This window comes from Magallana gigas, chromosome 3 (assembly GCF_963853765.1).
Source record: "Magallana gigas chromosome 3, xbMagGiga1.1, whole genome shotgun sequence".
Lineage (NCBI taxonomy): Eukaryota > Metazoa > Mollusca > Bivalvia > Ostreida > Ostreidae > Magallana > Magallana gigas.
In genome coordinates, this window is record NC_088855.1 from 4754277 (window position 1) to 4775142 (window position 20866).

Here is a 20866-nt window from a genome sequence, read left to right on the forward strand (position 1 = left end):
GGTTATTCAGCTTGTGCATTAAATCAGGTATAATTTCATATTTGATACGGGTTTGACTAGCAAGGGGATAGTTAGATAAAAAAGAAGATAGATAGTTGTTTGGCAGGTAGATTTTAGATATATTGTAAAAATAGGCATAAACTGTATATGAAATACAGTTTAAGCTTTAAAATACAGAGAGCGTTCATCTGTAACATCGTGTTGTACATAATTTATGGATCATCAATAAAAGTTTGAAAAAACGGAAAAATATCAATAATTCATAAAAGGAGAAAAAAAAAAATCGGTATCTTTTAAAACCCCACCTAGTTTAAATTTGAATCTCTTTCTTAACATTACAATACCCATTTTTTCCTTTGTGTTTCTTTTTTCAATGAAAATCAATGGTTTGAAAAATTCATCAATTTCTGGTTCACCGATCGTAGAACGATGGTTGAAAAGCAAATTAAATATAGACTTGTTCAATGACTTTGTAAAATTGTCAAACGTTATATAGACCCCTGGGTACTTAAACATGGAAACATCAGCAACATAAAGCAAAGTGAATATTAACTGAATCATGCGAAATAACCACATTCGTCGTTTGAAGATAAGTGGTAAATTTAAAGCTTCAATTCTTTTTCCTAAAACAATGATTAAACCTTATTTTTAGTGCTTTTACCAGTTGTTGCCAGTTGACAATATAATTATCCATGGGGCAGATGTTATAACTTGATCCCATACGCATACAGCAATCATAGAGGAATTCATAGAACAATTATCAGACAGGGGGACACATGTTGCTGCTCCAAGCTGCTCTCATACAAGCAGCTTTTGTTTTTCTCTCGGAAAATATATGTACGTAGTTCAAAGTTTGTCTTTTGTTTGAGATAAACAGTAAGCTCGTGAAATATATGAATAAATGTATATTTAATTTAGATCTTCAATAAAGAGTAATTTCTACCCGTAGAATACGTAGGGAAACTTAAACATGTTTTTTTGGCAAGAAACAGGGTTAATTACAAGTATGTGAAATTCACATCTTATGACAAAGGCACTTTTTACAACTGAACCATTAATACTTAGATGCAATACATATAAACAGACCACAGTAAGTTACCTTAAAAACATCAAAAAGCAACTTACAATTATTCGTCTTCGTTACAAACGGCAGCATTCACCAACAAGCTAAACCTGTGTATCACATGTTTACCGCAAGTATACATTTCAGTAGTTCATTGATTTTAATTTTAACGTCACGTGTGTAGGCAATTACAGTTAATATGTATTATCTCTATTAAATCTTGATGCAAAATGACAAATATACAGCAAAGGTGCACAACACCACGGGTCGTTGCACTTGGATGATTTGATGACTAACTCATACATTAACAAGGTACCTTGTAAACCCAGTAAAATAAACACGACAAATTCCTTACTTTTCTTGCGTACATATCTCCCCTCTCTGTTACCCTTTCTAATTCGATTTCTCATTCCGATCATGAAGTCCACTACACAGCATTTGAATGTTAAGTCAATTACTATCAGATGGTACAGATTACAGACGACTAGTAAATTACAACAATCCTTTGGGTTAAACTGTCAACACAAGTAGAAAAAATGTCCTGTATCACTGTCCAACAGCGACCCGATAGAGCGAGTCGGGATGCTGATTATCTGAAGCACACAATAGATGAGTGAGATCGACGTGTCAGTATACGATGTCAACGCTCCTCTACTATAAGTGTTTATGTGGCCATCATTCAAGCGTGTATTTAAAAGGAATAGAAGAGTGTCGCTGATGAGTGATAAGTGCAATAAAAATCGTAAATACCATGACTCTAAATAAGGCCTCAACATAAAATCAATATATGTTTATACGTGGAGCTTTAAAAAAATTACTTCCCAGAATAGCTATGCTTGGTTAACTGTAAAAAGTAGCAGCGTGATATCGCATGTTTCCCGGTGCTGTTTTATCAAAGGCAAATTTTAACTTATTTTTAATGCATGTAACACACAGACTTGCATTTATAGATATCCGGAGAGAACAAGGAAAACTATTTTTTTTACAAAGTACGGTGTATGTGTGCACTAATAGATAGAAACAAAAAATAAAGTTGCTAAAATGAGTTTGATTGATTAATGCTTTACGTCACACCGAGAATAGTTCTGTTTGAAAACACTAATCTTTAAGAAAACATATTTTTTTTACAGGGGTAAAGATAAAACTTCTGCCATAATAAAATATAGATCAATATATCTGAATATAATAGGTTTTCAAAAAATGATTTGTTCATGAATATCTAGCAAAATCATATTCACTTGCTTTTTCTGTCTCAAAAGTGATCCTTCAATCAGCAACTTTTGATCGGATCTTGAAGGCTTTGTTTGAAAAATAAATTTACAAGTATTAAAACCATACTTAATTCAGTAAATGCTATAAAATTCTTATAATTGGTCTCAGATCGATTTGTGATTATAGTCATGATTTTGATTTATCTGCACATACTCGATCGCGAGAATTTGAGGCTGATTCCTTTTGGTAAATCTGACTCTGATTTACAAAATACTTACTATAATTAATCAAGTTAACATACAAACAGGTCATTTCTATCATTATGCTCCCACATATTGCACAAAATGAAAAACAAAACCTTTCAAAAACCGGATGTCAATAGTTTTGAAAGGAACTTCCACACAAGCAAAGGAAGTCAGCTTTAAGAAATAAAGACAAAATTCAATCCCAAGAAACTGTAGATGAATAAAAAGTATTTCGACCAAGGACCTATTTATGTTTAATTGCTTTTTATGATAATAAAAAAGTAAATGAGTGAAAGCAAATACCTTACACGACAAGGAAGATAACATTATCACCTATATTTTATTTTGACTGAAGTAATTCAGAGTTTTGATATCTATCAATGTAACAGGAAATGAACTGTGTGGTGATACTGTTCGGTGTAAATTACAGGCAAAAGGAAGAAATACAGAAAATTGGCAAAGAACTTAATAGGAAAATATGTGGTTTGAGATGTATGATAGTATAAATGATAATAGTATTAGCAGGAACACATTTTAACGTAATCATATATTATAAACGACGCCCAACTGACGTCATACACCACATACAGAAGTCTTTAGATGTTTTTGAATAAGATAGATAACTTACTATTGTTTACAATATCACTAAACTTCCACAGGACCAATCTATTGAATACTAAAGGACACAAATGAACAGGATAAGGCATAGAACATATAAACAGCTCTAGAGATATAATTTCATTACCCAATGGCATAACACAATCTGCAAAACATCCGGGCCCTTTGTCTGTGGTTCCTGATTGCTCTCCAAGTGCATGTGCTACATTATTCAACATGTTGCAAAAACGTTTTGAGTAAACACTTATGATAAGTTGCACATAAGTATCATATACAAAGCAAAATGATTCCTATGCAAGAGCAAGCTTACATTCATTTAATAAAGTTGTTATGAGTTATAACAAAATCGTGATTTATACTGAAAATTCTTATTGTGAACAAGAAAGACTTTATAGATATATTTGAAACAGATGAAGTAGAAAAGTTTTGCCGCACCGAGGCTAAAGGCATTAAACCCCAACAATCAACACAAGTGTCACGTGTATCAATACTCAATTAGACAACGTTAATAACATTACAATTTACCCATTAAGTTGATACCGGTTACAAATCATCATCATTCAAGAGGTTCTACATCCGTTTTGAAAATAAAATACTTATATCTTAATCACAGCAGGTCTCCAACCCTACATTTTGACATAAGAGTAACATTTTTTTTCACAAAAAACCCCCCAAAACTCACCAACACAAATTCATTGACAGGGCGTTTCCTTACAAATCCTATCACATTTTAAAAAACCGGCTCGACCTTGATAGGAAATCAAATGTTCCTCGTAGGAAATGACAGAAATCGTTGTAAAGCTGAGCTCTAAGTGTTCATGAAATATCTAAGTTTGATGACTCAAAGGAGGATGTCCGTAGCCCTTCACTCTATGGTGACATGGAGTGGTGTATTACAGACACATTGTACATGTAAGTGACAATGATTAAACTTCCTGGCGATAGTTAAAACAGTACCAAACCGACTTTTCCGGAAACGAGACGAGAGAGTCTGGTTCTATATATATAACTCTATACAAAATTAAAGTAATGATTGCCTTGCCCGGAAAAAATATATTAAAAAAACATGTATTCTGCTTCCTTCTAATACAATTCATGGAACTAATACGCCTTTTCTTTAAAATAAAAAAAAACCCGGAACTTTGATAACGAGCTTATTTGTAGAATCAAATAGGAACGTTTTACAATAGTATAGACATAAGGGTATACATAAATATATTAATCATTTTGATTATAAGTGTTCTGTGAAAAAAAAAATCTCTTACAATTTCTTCCAATATGAAGTTTTAAACTTTAGTTAGATTTTTGACTGATAAAAGAGAATAGTTTGCATATTGTTATGACGACACTATTCAAAATCATTTCATTACATGCCTCTGAAAAACCGTTTATATCAAATATCTATTTCTTTAACCAGGCATAACTTTCAATTCAAGAGTGTCGATGTTTTGGAAGTTTGAAATATTCTCCGCAGTTTTCGTAGGTTTTGACATGTCCAATATGAAAATTTATAGCAATTTCAAAAGCCATTTAAATGAAAATAAAAATTGCTCTGTGTTTCTATGAGTTTTTGTTTCCAAATTGTCCTTCTTTAAGAGTAAGACCAAAAAATTCAAAGAACTAACAAAAGCTGTAGCTTTACTATTTTGTGATTATAACAATTCATGACGTTTTGTGTTATTTTCATCGATTGCGTTGTTCATTTTAGTGATTTATATTACAAAGCCAAAATCAAAATGACAAAAATTTTGGTTTGTCCACTTAGAAAGAAGACAAGTTAAAATCACTAACAGTTTGAGCTAAATTAGTGCAATACTCAAATCCAACAAAATTGCAAACCCTGACACCTGTAACAAATGACTATATTAGCGAATACGTTATAGTACGAGTTATTTTGATGCAATACTAAAATGATATGGCTACAGAAATATCTAGGAACCAGCAGTCAATCCCGCCTGTAATCATCGACTTTTACGCAAAAGCATTGGATTTTTCTTGGTTTCATTGTTGATTCACTTCCATTTTCTATTTGAGTTCTTTGTTTGTCTGTTATGATTGTCAAAAAAATCGCCAAACTCAACCAAAACAGCATATGTTTTTTACATGCTTGTAAGGTCCTCTGGAAAGTTCTTAAAATTGGAGTTGTTGAAATGCAATGCACGTTCAAATTGCCACTAACAGGTTCGCTTGCTTGTTTGTTGTTAGTTAACTTTTGCGAGAATGATCTTGAATTTCCTCTTCAGATGGAATTTATACAAATAATAATGTTATATTCTTTCTTTCCATTACTTTGCTATCCTATATATTATACTTACTTTGAAATTTTGGAATAGTTTATTAATATTGGTATCAACATTTTAAAATTTGTTAAATCAGAACTGTATTGGCTATGAATTACGCAATAAATAAAAATAAGAACAAATAACAATTTAAATAAGAACCCGATATTTTGTGCAATCAAACATACACACACACAGTTTAGCGCCTTAACGCACACCAGCAAAGTTCTTAATCCGAGATCGTATTTTTGTTAGAAAATGTGTAGACGTACAAGTTTGTAGGTATGAATCTCAAGTCCGCCATTCTTGAGTTTTCTCAATTTTTTTCCTACATATATGTTATATTTTCAATTACTATACAACTCAGCAGGGAATAATGTTAGATATGTAAAGTTATTATTCAAAATTGATTCGGTAAATGCATGAAGTTATAAAAATCGATATGAATAAAAACCTTTAGTGTGCTGACTGAAAATCGGTAGTTAGTCTGACTGATGTTTATACATACAGTATGAGTCACCTAATTTTTTCATTTATACCACAGACAAAGAGCTTGAATTAATAATGTTTTGTTTGCATTGTTGTTTTTCTTTTCAATAATCAAAATATTTTATCTGATGTTGTTTATCAATGAGCAGAAAAAAATTGACTGTCTGATGAAACTTACACAATGCTCACCAAAGTTTGTTATTTTGTTTGTATGAAATTGAAAACGCTCTATATTAAGGTTTCATCTCAATATGTTTTACTCTCAGTCTAAAATGTCGTTCATGCCCCTATCGCATTGCAAATTAAAATATATACGCACCTACCTTGTTGACATTCATCATAGGTAGCAGTATAGGTGGGATTTACCCACAAATACCATACCAATGATATTACTCACCCGTATTTTCAGTGGCTCCTACGATCGTGGTTGTAGACAAAAATATATCCGAATTTCTTTTTCCTCTATGTACACCTTGCCTAATCGTGTTCTTCTTTCTCCTTTTTTTGCTTCTTACTTTTATCGTTGTTGAATCTTTTTTTATCAAACAATTTCTGTCGAGGGCCTTTGTTACATCCCCAACGTCATCACATTCGTCAAAATTGAAAACGTCATGTAGTTTCATTACATGATGTGGGGCTTTATTCAGTTTCCTACCTTCTGTTACAGGTTTGAGATTTTTTCTTGGGGATATAGTCAGAGTCAAATCTTTGCTAATGACATCAGTTTTGCTTTTTGTCTGTTTTTTACGTTGTTGTCGCTGTGGTTTTAGCTTTATTCTAAGTACATTTCTAGCTTTTTTACCCTTTGATTTTTTCAATACGGAGGTTTGCTCTGTTGAAGTCTCTGAATTTTGCTTGAGGAATTTACGTAAAGATAACGTTTTGTGAAATGTCTTTTTTAATTTGGCAACTCCTTCAGAATTTTTTATTTTTAGCGCTGAATCCGAGGGGCAGTTACTTGAAAAACAACTGTTTATAGTGCCCCCCTTTGCCAATTTATCTGACTGCATATTGTCGCGATCGTAGTCATCCTCGTCGTAAACATAGGTAGCATCACTGTCATAGCCATTTACACAAGCTGCTTCGCTTGGTTCTTTTGCAACAAGACAAGAACCATCACCAAAGCTTTTGTTGGTACGGATGGATTGAATGATTGGTAACCCCTGACATCGTTTGCTTTTCTCAAGCAGGTCAATCGATGGTTCGGCACACATAGTCAAACCTTCTGGACAGCCTGCTGTGTTCTTGTTTTCCATTTCATTTTGATTATGAGATGTCTTTTGTTCACAGACCCTACTTGACATATCTAGTTCTGAAACTTTTTCAGCTGTATTACTTTCAGAAGGGAAAGCACATGATGAATTTTCAAGCAAAGAATATGATGACTTTTGAATAGTAGTGAATTGGGTAGTTTGATGACTAATGGAAGAAGTTTTGCATGAGTGATTAGAATGGCTGTTTGAATCGATGATTAATGAATTTGTATTTGGCACTTGGTTTTCAAAAGTAGTTATTGCTAGTGGTGGAGACATGCCATCAACTTCTGAGTCACTGTTAGAATGACAATCGTCACTTTCTGTCTTCGAAGCTGAGCTTCTACTCTTCTTTGGTAGTGAAAGCATCAAATCTACATTGTCTAAGCCGCCATTTTCTAACTTCATTGTATCATCTGTGGAGTCTTTAGCTACAAATACATCCAAATGCTGACAGCGGCTTCCTTCACTACAATTTATGACACTGTCAAAATCATTTTTTTCAGTCAATTCTTCGTCAGTTTCTGAAATCGAACTCGAGGGCGTGTCTTGAATAGCCATTTCTCTGTTTAGCTCTGTTACGTCTGGCTTTGTTTCCAAATAAACAATGGGGCTATTTGTTGAACAGTTCATTTCAGGAATTAACGTAGGTGGTTGAAGACCATCTTCACAATAAGAAAATAAAGCTGTGTGATTTTCAACTTCAAGGTTTGGAAGACTTGGGGCCTCTTCTTTATCGTCTGCTTCGTTCTCTTTTGCGATGTGTATAGGTGATTTTGTTATCGATTTCTCATAGGAAACCGCCTTTAGTTTTGACTTTATCTTATTAAGGTGTTCTGGTGTGATTATTACAGTCTTTTTAGGAAAATCATCGCTGTTACAAACTTTAAAACTTGTTGGCGTGTTCTCCTTGTTCATTTTATCTAATGATTCAGTCTTTATGTACCCATCTTTGCTTAAGGTTTTCAAGTCTTCTTGATCAATTGGTTGAATGGAGATATTTGGTTTTTTCTTGAAAAAATGCGAAATACTGCTAGCTAACAATTTATCCTCAATTCTTTCTTCGTTTGAAGCAATACCAACACGCTTTAAATCTATTGTGAAATGTTCAAAATCGTCGCTTCTGTCATATAACTCGCTATCGCCGTCAATTTCAATTTTATCATCTTCTGAAGATTCGAATATTGGGGATTTTCTGCTTTCTTTCAATGGTTTCTTAGATTTGAAAATACGTTCCCTTTTTCTGTTTTGTTCAGTTCTTCGTCTTCTAGCCTTAATGAGGGAAAATTTGTCAATATATGGATCTAGAATATCACATTTTGTTCTTATTTCTAATTTTTCCTGCCGGAACTTTTTGAATCCTTGTTGGCTATCCCGCTTTTTTGTCTCCATTGTACGCTGACCATTCCGACACGATCTCACTTTAATCTTGATTGAAGTCCGCGAAGCTTGGAGGGATGATGATGATATGTTGGTAGATTCTACCCAATAAGTGCGATTTTCAACTCTGCTTCGTTCGTTTATTTCATGATAGAGGGATTGGGGGCGATAAAAAGGTGAAGTTAAAATATCAGTCTTTTTCTCTAGGTATGACCTTGTCTCGTGCTCATCTTCGTCTTCTTCGTAAAGCAAAGGGTCAAAAGAGTCCTGCAATTCAGAAAAAGAGACATAAAAGATTACCGCTGCAATTCAAATCTCTCTCTCTCTCTCTCTCTCTCTCTCTCTCTCTCTCTCTCTCTCTCTCTCTCTCTCTCTCTCTCTCTCTCTGAGAGTTTGGTTTTATTGGTAAGCGAGCATAACACTATGATTCAATAGAAATAAAACTTCATAGCACTTTATCGTATTTTTAAACGATTTATTTCTGAAAACATAGATACAGGAAATTCTACTGAGCAAAAATCAAAATAGAAATTTACTGGAAGAAAAATAAATTTAGGAAAAGGGGATAAATTCCGGAAAACAAGGAATTCCTTTTAAACAATTAAAACGATTATCAACAGGAAATGTTGTTCAGTATATGGACTATATGGCATGTACTTAGAAGTGCACGATGGTTAAAGTATTGTATGACATACACGCTGAAGTTTTCACACCACAAGTTTGCATATTATCTCCTATATGATTGAATTAAATTATGGCTGATTGGTACTAATTTATTACAGCAACTTTAACAAACCGGTTTTTCATCTCATAACCAAATAAGTTTTCCTTGATTTAAATGAGAAATAAAATAAAATTACTTACAGGTTTATTGGAAAACATTCGAACCGATTTTATGTATGGTCGGAATCGTCACTTTAATTAAATATTTAATATTCCAAACGAAAGTATAGATTTTCCACTCAATACGGCATTTTCCCAACGAAAAGAAAAAGCATCTTTAAACAAACAAACTTGGTTAGCTTTGTTAGATTTCACCTTTACCTGTACCCTAATGAAAACGATTTAACCCTTGAGAACGATGAACCGGCGACAGCTAAACATGTATGGTACCTAGATTGATTACTCTGCGATTCCTGAATATTTAAGAACCCAATGGAACTTGGACACGTCGCTGTACGAGACAATGCCATCCCGATATTGATCACTAGCCGTGTTATGGTAGTGGTTAATTTACCTTTTCCATGAAAGACTCCATCGCAAATAGTTAGAGAGCTAGCAGTCAGTACGAATGTTCGGTGTCACGCATGAATAACTGCCACAGTTTTAGTATGACTAAAACGTAAACAAGGGAACGCAAAGCGGTCTGACATAAGACGGAGCACGGAAGGATGTTGTCACGTGACTCGTCTACAATCAATAAAGCTTTAAGATAAGTGAGGCGGCGTTCTATCGGCTGTGTATAGTGTATAAATAAAACAATGCCTCTTTTTTAAATCTTGCGAAAATATGGTGCGTTTCCTCCAGATTTTTCTAGTGGATGATTGTTGTGTAACATACCGCCTCGAAACTTGAAACAAGCCGAGGACCCTGCAACAACATGTAACCGTCCGATAGGTTATCTAGAACGGTGAAATATAAACAACGACCAAAGGGCCAAATTTACGGCTAATCGTTATTTCATATTATTACCTTAATAAAAGATATAACCTGAGTATCCTAATTAGAGTAATACAAAAATCATATAAATTCATTATCCAGAGCTTTTCAATCGATTTGCGATATAACATGTTAAATCGTTAATGTTTTCTGTTTCAATACAGCTGTTAATAGTAATCTGTAAATGTACTTTTTGCATTCAAAATGTCTGTGATGTGTTTTTATTTGCTTTACTTGTATCTGAAAATCGGGCAAAGGTTTAACAACCGCAATTGCCATGATATCATATAACCAAATGCCAAGCTCGTGTCAGCCAAACAAATGCAGTAGGAATTTCACTAATTTGTTACAATGTCCCACAATGGAAGATTGTGTAACAAAAACCGTTTAATCTATCATACAAACGTATAATAAATGGATTAAGTATATAGAATTTTTTTGCGTTGATTATGTGTTTAATACGCACTTGTTCATGAGATAAACTGTCAGTCCTACCTCTTGATTAGTTTGTCACTTGGCTCACACACTGGTGCAATCGTACGACGCTCTGATTGGTGAGTGTTAACCTACACATAATGCGCAGTTCTCTTGATCCCGTGGTCATAGTACGGATTATTATCATATAGCTGGTAGGGACTGTTACAAAGATCAAACGGGTGAACCTTACGTGTACTTAGAATACATCATTAATCGGTCAAAGGTTTCAATCTTCACTATCTTGTACACCAACCTTCTTATACCACTATTCGTATGTTTTTTATTCAACACGGAGAACGAATCGGTCAATGTTCACAACTTTGCTCAAGTTAACGTTGGGACTTAACAATCCTCACCTTGTCTTGTGATAAAAAAGATAAACAGTTTCAATATCTTTGGCTTAATCAAAACTATCTTATCCTAGATAAACTATCTTATCATATCTTTTTTTACTTTTAATTCTCTTTTATCTATAAATGCCGATGAGACGATGTACCTGTAATACGGATATCGTTTTACAATCCTCCCAGACCACAGAATTATTTTAAACTCCTAAAGCTCTTAAGTTTTATTTTGAAATGTTTGTGGTTAAATCCAACTAGAGAAGATTTCAAAGATGGAAAAAATGGACTTTTCGATTTATGACCAAGTTCTGGTCTGAATTTATACAAAAGTGTCAGGATTGTATTTCAAAATGATTAAAATTTTTATAAGCAGATCTGGTTTCCATTTGCGAAAAAGGAGACACGGAAAATGCAAGTTTAATCTAGATTAATTAATAATAAGTTTTCTAGCAGATCACAGTACCGTATACAATATAAAGGCATGTCAAAGTAATTAAAACTGTTTTCAGAATTGCTCATACTATGACTCGACTCTTTTGAATAAGTGTAAATACAACATGAAAGCTCCAAAAATGTTAGGGGCAACTATGAAATAAGAGATTGAAGAACACCGATCTATAGAAGCAGAAAAAAGTTGGTTTAAATTTCAACAAAGCCACCTGAATAATGACGTACGCTACACAATATAATCATGTCGCGCTTGACAGCATAAACACAAGTAACGTCGGCAATGTCGGCATCATTGCGGGCTGTTTTAATGTATTATTTCATCTAAACGTCTAGATAAAAAACCTGATATTTAAAGAGAACATTGCTGGTTAAAAACTAATGCAATGCACGTGTGTATATGTGTTTTTCAACTGTCTGTAATGTTAACCATAAAGGAAAAACCCAAATTGTAAGATAATTCTCTTTTCAAACCGGTTGCTTTGTGTGGTGAATGTATGGGTATTCCCATATGCGGTTTCGTTACCTTTGTTTTGATGACCTAAACAGAGAACCAAACAAAAACATGAAGACTGACAAAACATGTCGTTCCTTAAATTTTCTGTTTGGTTGCAGGATTCACAATAGCAATAACGGATTCAAGATTTTCAATTGTACTTTCTATTTTGAAGTAATTACATTGTCGAAGATAAACACTTTATACTGTAGCTTGAGAAAAATCAAATGGAGAGTAGGATTTGTTTTCTTATGATATAATTCAAGTTTTCAACGTTATCTACTTTACAAATATAGATTACCAGTCGTAAATTTAATACCCTTTTTTATAAACTTACGATTGTATTTGTAGAATATTCATCTCAAAACTTAAAAAGTGGAATTAAAAGCGATTACCTTAGAAGTATCCTACTCACGACGTCATGAAATGCTAGTACAGACGCTACGCAATGATATATTTCAAAAACTGAATTCTGAATTTTTGTTAAAGTTTTAATTAATAATTCATACTGCAAGTAAAGAGGTTACAATTAATTCCGACAAAAACAACTAAATACAGGTCCAAGAGGGATTTAAATGATATTTCTGTCTGTGCTTGTTTGCAGGAAAATTGATTAAACGCCATTAATTTTGTGAAAACGTAAAATGTCCATACATGTATATATTTGGGTAAAAAACCAAAATATTAACTCTATGAAATAAAATTACATGTCTTTCAAATTTCAAATATTTTTCATTAACTATAAAAAAAACCAAAGTTCATTGAGAATGTTCGATTTTTTTTGTCGATTGCTGAGAGAGAGAGAGAGAGAGAGAGAGAGAGAGAGAGAGAGAGAGAGCGCGCAAAACAAAATGCTACGAGTTGCTATACTAGCTCTTAGCTGCAGAACTGTAGCTCCACGGGAAATTCGGGTTATTGGACCGTTGAGCGACAGTTCTGTCCATACAAAATATGTATGTGTAATTAATGCGCACAGAAGTTGCGCGCGGTTTTTGACTTGTTAAACTACCTTAGGAATATATTATGTGAACATTTTCATACCAATACATTCCTGAGAGATTTTTTATTTACTACTGATTCTCCATATAAATTGCCTCAAACGTTTTCCTAAACCCCCTAATCGACCTCGAAAAGTGAAGTATGTGTATTTCACGTCCGGTTAAGGGGTGGTTATCTTCACATGTAAACATACCACACCGTTTCACTTCACTGTGGTGAGGGTGTTTAAAATATGCATGCATTTACAGGCAAGTAAACTAACGGAATCCTTGGAATGTTTGGGTATTAAAATTTTCAAAGAATATATTCATGAATTAGTTTAATAAGTCCGAAACCGTCCGCACCTTTTTGTGCGCAATAAACATACAGTTTTTCGTATGGATAGAAATATAGCTCCACGGTCCGTCAACCCGAATTTCCCGTGGAGCTAAAGTTCTGCAGCTCACTAGATCTGAGCCAGTTATAGGCTATGGCCATGCAGTTATGAGCTTTTTCGAGGGTTCGGTAATTAAGTACACTATTACCCACAATATAGTTATTATGCTACCAAAAAATCCCAAATCATTAAACATCGAACATAATAAAAAAAAAAAAAAACAAACAAACAAAAAAACAAAAAAACAAACTACCAGTCTTTCGGCGGTGAGGATAATGACGTAACAAATTAAATAATTGTAGTCAATCTCCATAAAAAAATACTAGTACTGTTTTCTTTAAGCAAGTGTGCTAATTTGGCCATACTTTTTGGCGTCCTAGCAAGACTATTCATCTACATCCTTTTTCAAGTTTGTAATCACTGATTTATACCTTGCAGTACTAGGGGGTCCCTTTTTTATACATTTTTTGCCAGTCTTAGTAGGAAAAGTGTTTTCTGTAGTATTTGGTCAACGACCGGCTGAACTTTGGTTATGACTAATGAACAAATTTACACTAATATGGAAAACAGGTGACATAGAGGCATGTAATACCGATCACCAAAGTACCACTCTGTGTGTTTCTAGAGGCGGTATAGGCAAGTCATTGGTCAGGGTTCGGAGATTAAGGGTGTCTCTCTGGTGATAATTATACTGCCCTCGATTTCTGTTTCGTAACTCTTACAGTGTATTTATTTGGTCACCGATCTTCAATGGCTTTTACGACCTAAATTCTAGGAAGACTTGAATTGGGAAAATAATGCAAAATAATAAACGTGGATTAAAATTTTACTTTTCAAACTAGTTGGGACAGTGTATTTTGTGTCAATTCATCAATCCGATAGAACATTAACATGGACTTTATATTAGTTAATTAAACTAGAGAAAAAATGAGAATACACAGTTTCTGAACGCTGAAAATTAAATAAAACAAAAAAGCAATAAAAAGTTTATACGTATGGTTGTCTTTCTTTTGGATTTTTTTTAAAAATTGTATCAGTTAAAATCTTCGTTCAGTAAGAAATCGATGTTTCTTATTAAGTCTCTCAAACGGAGTTTGGAGACTTATTTTAAATTGATTTACGTTTATACCAGTCACAAATGTACTTACATGTTAGAGCGACCAAACCTCGAGAAAACCCTAAGTAATAGCGTTGGTCCTCAGCAGTGCCTCGCCTCGCTAGATAAGCGACTAACTAAATATAGAACTTTTGTGCATAACTAAAACATGGAAACCAAATCTTTGTCATAGCCTTTAAAAAATCTACCCCTGGCACAGATTCAACAAGATCTCATCTTGCGAGCTTACGAACGACGTAAAATCCGGCATTTGTCCACCGATTAATTAAATCGCTAAGTTTTTTTTAAAGTTATAACTTTAGAACTGACTATACGTGGTAAATAGATATATTGTTAACATAAAATAACTGTGTTTATCGCTAACACACCTTAACGCCGCATTTAAAAGAACAAATATCGGTCACAAAACTAGAGTAAATACTCAGGTAAATATTTGTTTTTGTAAAACTGACACGTGATCGAAGTTCTATTCTACTTTCGATTTAAAAGTTAAGTGTGAAAAAATGGCGACAAAGAAGGAGTAAACAGAATACGGCAAGTAAGCTTTTGTTTCAAACAGAATGACTCATATCCGTTTCAATTTTGATTCCAACTAGGTTGGGTTAATAATTTAACAAGTCTAGAATGTATTAATGATTTGTATAAAGCTCTTTCTATTTATATTCTCTGTAAGTGTTTAAACTTCCTCATTTTATATACATTTTTCTAATTTTTGTGTAGTTTTGATAAAGAGTATACACCAGTGAACTTAAGATTGTTGTGTCAAAGTTTATACAGTTATTGATGAAAAAACAAATGATCTTCAATATATCGTTTTGTGCATATATTGTTGGGTGACTATTTCGTAACGAATACACATGCATAAGAGCCCTATACCACTTGTTTGTTTTATTTGCTTGTTCCGGCATTTTTAGGTTTGGTTACAAATATGTGTATATGAACAATGTTCATTCAATTACGTAATGCCACTTAAAAAGTGTATATTATCTTTATTTCTAAGCATGCTTTTTAAAAACAACGTATATTCAAACTTGTAAATAAATTATCGTCAGCCAATATAATGGTGACAGTGTTTTCGACACCCATGACCTTATGTAAATTACCGTGACAATTGATGTTCACAAAAAAACAGTCGCATAACTTTCAAAACAATGTCATCAAATGCGTTGACTTACCTCGATTATAGTAACATTTGAAATAGCAATAACTCTCGATACCAGTCGATGCTAGCTGCCAAGTTTTTATTTCCTAATGACCGAATTACTTCCTTTTCCATCAGCCCGTTTTTTAATCCGCATAAATGGCGCCCTGGCAGAGACCGGAAGTGTCGATACTTGTTGATAGTTACGGCAGTAGATGGCGATCCTTTTTGCGTTGCCGGACCGATTCTCGTCAAGGTGCCTAGATCTTCGGGTAAAGCATGAATCACGTGATTTCACGTGACAATTACTGTTCAGTATCACCGCAGACGTAAACCGACGCTGTTTATCAGTAATCGCTGATGACTTAATGTCACTGCAAAATTCTTTTTTTCAAACAAGGAAGCATGAACAAATACAATATGCATTGTGTTGAATGGTTTGCTGTTAAAATTCGAGTTTAAAATAGTTACATGTATGTCTGTTTTTAAGAGTTTGGAAATAGTTTTGCAGTTAATTGAAAAGCAGTGATTTCTTTGAAAATAACTAAAGATGGGTCGCTGGTTTGCTTTCGTCCTTAAAATCTGTACGAAACTTAGACGATTCGAAAGGCGGTTTTGTGCACATTAACTATAATTATTTCGACCAAGAAAATGTATAAATCGGGAACCGAATAGTCTTGCACATACTTACAAATCTGTAAACCAACCTTCCTAACCGTGGATTAATTATAAATAATATAAAAATATTATGCATTAGAATTGGGGGGGGGGGGTAATGTTTTTTAGTTATTATCCTATATTATTATCAATTGTAGTTATTTAAAGGCCCGTACACGTAAGCTTTACCCCCTCCCTCCAGTCATATCGATTTCAAAACAATAATATGTTAAATCACTTATAAATTTCTGTAGTTTTGTGGGCTTAATTCATGTTATAAAGAGGGTCATCCTTTGAATCTTACACCAGGAATTTTTTTTTAGATCTAACAGTGTTGAATTTATTGTAAAGTTAATATTATTACTAAATTTGTGGGACAGGTTAAACAATATTGACGCTGTACTTATGACGTCAAAAAAAACAACCCACCATTTTTTGTTAAATAATCAGAAACATAAAATTAAATTGCTAAAAAAAAATCAAGCGAGAACGCATAAAAATATAATTTTTGACATCAATGATTTTTAAGGCTTTTCTTCTTTCCGCATACAAAAATTTGAAATGTTTAAAAGATATTTACATTTTCTCAAAATAACTATTTTTTCCTGTATATTTCATTAGAAAAGCGTCAAAACAGCATCACAAACAAAACTAAGTTTTAATTGGTTAAAATAGCTCGACAAAGTTGATAAAAATCAAACAATCCTACGAAACGATTTGACAAATTTTTAGGTTATTTTTTCTCATGAGAGTTTGTATTGGGTAAACCCGTGTCCAACTTTAACAGGAACACTGGCCAATATTTTCTTAAAGCTATCGCCGGTCTCGCTATCTAGAAGATAATTGGAACAGTTAAAATAATGTTTTCATAGAGTTGAAATAAACACCAGTTTATATTATTATACTTTTATGTTAAATACTGAAATCTGATTGGTTTAGACGCAGTTGATAATCCGTTCTATTACCCTCAGCGTTAGCATCACACTTAGCATAGGGTAACACAACGAATTGTTACATGCGCGTAAATTATGTGCGTACGGTTCGCCGTGAAATTCACGTCATTTCTATATAAAAGCAGTAAAAAAATCTCTAAAATTAAGACATTCAGTATAATAAAATAAATAGTGCCTGTTTGGGAGGATAACAGTTGTAATTGACACCCCTCGAAAACCATTGTCAACATCCGCTTCGCTTCGGTTGACAATGGTTTTCTCGGGGTGTCAATTTCAACTGTTACCCTCCCAAACAGGCACTATTTATATAATAATGAATCATGAAATTTGTTGTTGCTTCTGTTCACTTCGAGAATATTTCTCTCGTGTCTGTACATCTACTGTGTCGTAAAAATCGATTATTGATTTCTTTTGTCACTTACTTGTATGACACGTGACATGGATAAAGTGCCGTGTTGTGTAAAAAATAAATGGTAACTTGAATGGTAGCTTTATCAAACCTCTGTACACAGAGCAATGAATCAAACAATAAAAATCTTACTTGATATCAAATATTTAGCATAAATACCATCATTAGTTAGGTTAACACCATGTATACAAACTGCAAAAGTCTACATAGAATTTTCTTTACTGTATACATGTAACCAACTATTGTAGATAACAAAGACTGTATGGCTTCAAACTATGGTTTACTTAAAATTGAAAGCTATATGAAGAGTAGGATGCTCAAGTATTTGCCAAGTAAACAGGACACAGAACGTTAGTAAGATACGAAACTTATCTATAGATCACTTAAAAATGAAGAGCTAACGCCGCCTGAAATACAATAATAAGACAGATCTCGTTACATTGCGCCAAGGGTTGATATCCGCTTACATCCGTTTTCTACAAGAGACACTTTACAAGAGTAGTTTTAAGGGATTTACCAGACATTTATCGGCGGAAAGAAAACAGCCCAAAATAAAACACAATCTATATTTTCATGCACTTTTTCTAGTTTCAGTAAATTTACTGTGTTTTATTTAGTAAAATCCATATTGAAATCGAGATCTATTTCTAAAAAAAAAAAGCCACTCGATAGTTAGTTCAAATTTAGATGGTAAATCATAACTTTACGATTTTACATAATGTTACACTTGCCTAAATGTAAATGTATACATGTACATACCATTCAAAATTATATTGTTACAAGTGGAAATACTTGTGCAGGTTGATAGATGCTAACATACAATGTGATGAAAAATATGGTTTTTGTTGTCTTTATAAATAATAAGTTTATAAACTGTGTTCTTGGGTTTTTTTTTATTATATACAAAACAAAATTGTCAAAGGAAATTGGATAATAACACTATATTTCTCATATGTCTAATTCACATGGTTTAGGTTGAATTTGATTTTAGTTCAACTCGTCTCTGTTTCATTTTGTTGTTCATTCAGCTGTTAACCATTGCTTTTCGTTTAAGCTATGATAACATCTTATCTACGAAACGTTTCATCACGTGAATTATCGATTATTCCAAAAAGTAGTAGTATAGTTGGCAAAACGTCGTTTTTATAGCCAATATTGTCATTTACATCTATTTTTCGATTTATTGCAGAGTATTGATTTGTTTTAGTTAATTATTGTCCCAATATCAAATGGGTTTCGTTTGATTACAATCCGTTAGCCAGAACAAAGACTTGTAAATACCCAGAGTGAAATATCACTATCCAATTTCAACTAAATTAATAATTCAATTATTTGTGGAACCAACCATCAGTCAATCAATTTTTTTTTACACTGACAAGATACAAAGTTAATCATACAATTTTTACAGTGGGTTTTTCTTTTATTTGAATTGGTCTCAGCAAACAGTATTTCTTTAATTAAAGGGGAAGGAAAGTCAAAAACATAATTTATCTATTTTAATAAAGTGGTGTAAATTATCGCATGTGGTCATGCTGTTTTGAAAATAAAATACGTAATTAAGCTTTAATGAACGTTTGAAGTTGGAGAAATCGTATTTACTGGAGGCTGACATGATGTAGAACTCTTTTGTATTAAAAACCAAAAAAATTAATTATTTTAACGTCACACCATCTATTCCGGTTTGGTTTACATATACAAATGAATGTACACAGTGCTCTGAATATAATTAACGCTGGTTTATGCCTTTCTGTTACTCAAATAATCGACTTAACAAAAATGATAATGTTTGAGTTCACACGTCAATCTAAAGAATAAATACATGTATCATTGGATGCATAAATATATGCATTTTCATAAGTAAATGACCGCTGTTAATCTGCTATCATTCAAATTTGAAAACGACCTCGATTAAATATTTTATTCCAAGTCAAGTTCTTCGCTAACTGAATAAATGTTATAATTGTAATCGGGATGTTTAAAATTCATTCTTTTAAGTCGGAATTACCATGTCGAAATAACGACGGCAGACATTTTCTATGATACTTGGCATCTGTTGACAATTTCCACATTTACGCGGAGATTTCTCCGACACTAATCTCCGCATTTAGATTTCAACGAACATGCTCCATTTGACGTTAGTTTGTAGATTCTAGTTTGCAAAGGTAAAAGAACGTCTCAAATCAATATTGTTTCAAATTTTCCAGAACTTGTCATTTAGAGCGAATATCATGATTTACTATATGATGTTATGTTGATAAGACAAACCGGAATAGATGATGTGACGTCATAGATTAAAGTTCAATGGCAGCCCCCATGGCGGCGGGAAATTTAAATTAAGCGATCGATTTTCTTGATTTATTCATTGTTCCGGGGTTTTTAATGAAAATAATTACGATTTACAATTATAGTAGATGATAATTAATTGATTTATTGTACAACATATTTTAATTTTCCTTGCCCTTTAAGTTCTTGCAATGTTGTTGAAAAATGAAATGAATGTTTCGAACACTGTAATGTCAAATATTGTTTTCCATATGTTACAACTTACAAACTGTATCTCTCCCGTTACAGTAATGCTTCTATTGTTGTAAAGAATAAAATACAACTTTGTTTAAGTACAAATATGACAATGATTATCAAAATTTTTGTGATTGTATGTTTTGTGTGTGTGTATGTTTTTTTTTTGTAAATAGTGTTCTGAATGTTGAATGAATAATCATTGTTTACAGATTAATTTGTCGTCTCAGGAAAAAAATGAACGCTTTTAGTGACTCATCCAATAGTTTGTTCGTTATTTCCATTTATTAAATTAATTTTCAAGTGTTGTACTGTTCGGGCAAAACTAAATATAGTACCAGTGCATATCGTAATTAATTGCCTTGATATAATATTGGACTGAAATAATCAACATTAAACTAATTAACTAATTTGCAGGGTTTTAATGCGTTTATAAAGATATACCGTATATCCGGGTTTCTTCGCGTGTCACAAAATTTGTGAAAATTGGGAAAATGTGTAGCATTTTTAATTTTCGCGAGTCATTGTTTGCGATTTAAAAAGTTTCTAATAGAAAATAATACAGAGTATAATTTTTGCGTATTCAAAAATTTGCGATTTAAAAAACGAAAATTAGATCATCGCAAAAATCATCGCGGATATACGGTATTTGTTCAAGAGTATGCACAGTATACCTGTTTCTATGTATGTTTAATACAATATTCGAAAATAAATGAAAGAGTCTACTCCTTATTG

At 32.9% G+C, this 20866-nt stretch overlaps 2 protein-coding genes and 1 long non-coding RNA gene across 15 annotated transcripts in view; 2 read left to right on the forward strand and 1 right to left on the reverse strand.

The window, feature by feature from the left end:
• Window positions 1-16006, reverse strand: part of LOC105337439 (uncharacterized) — a 26842-nt gene extending 10836 nt beyond the window's left edge. The window contains exons 1-2 of one of the 13 annotated variants that reach the window (XM_034481004.2): window positions 15630-16006; window positions 6304-8806 (exon numbers count right to left, since the gene is read on the reverse strand). In XM_034481004.2, the coding sequence (XP_034336895.2) occupies window positions 6304-8551 (2248 nt within the window). In that variant the 5' untranslated portion in view covers window positions 8552-8806; window positions 15630-16006. Of the gene's footprint in view, window positions 1-1125; window positions 1322-1418; window positions 2099-3148; window positions 3341-3663; window positions 3683-3820; window positions 4127-6303; window positions 8807-9403; window positions 9437-9776; window positions 10001-14485; window positions 14680-15629 lie in introns of those variants that run through there. The other 12 variants (XM_011442159.4, XM_011442158.4, XM_011442156.4 and 9 more) reach the window with 12 other exon arrangements.
• LOC105339124 (dihydroorotate dehydrogenase (quinone), mitochondrial) overlaps window positions 1-20866 on the forward strand; it is a 270339-nt gene that overhangs the window by 147660 nt on the left and 101813 nt on the right. The gene's annotated exons all lie outside the window — the stretch shown is intronic.
• On the forward strand, window positions 14767-19976 carry LOC105337441 (uncharacterized). The gene is made up of 2 exons (XR_901629.4): window positions 14767-14992; window positions 17863-19976. It is a non-coding gene; the product is annotated as an uncharacterized lncRNA (long non-coding RNA).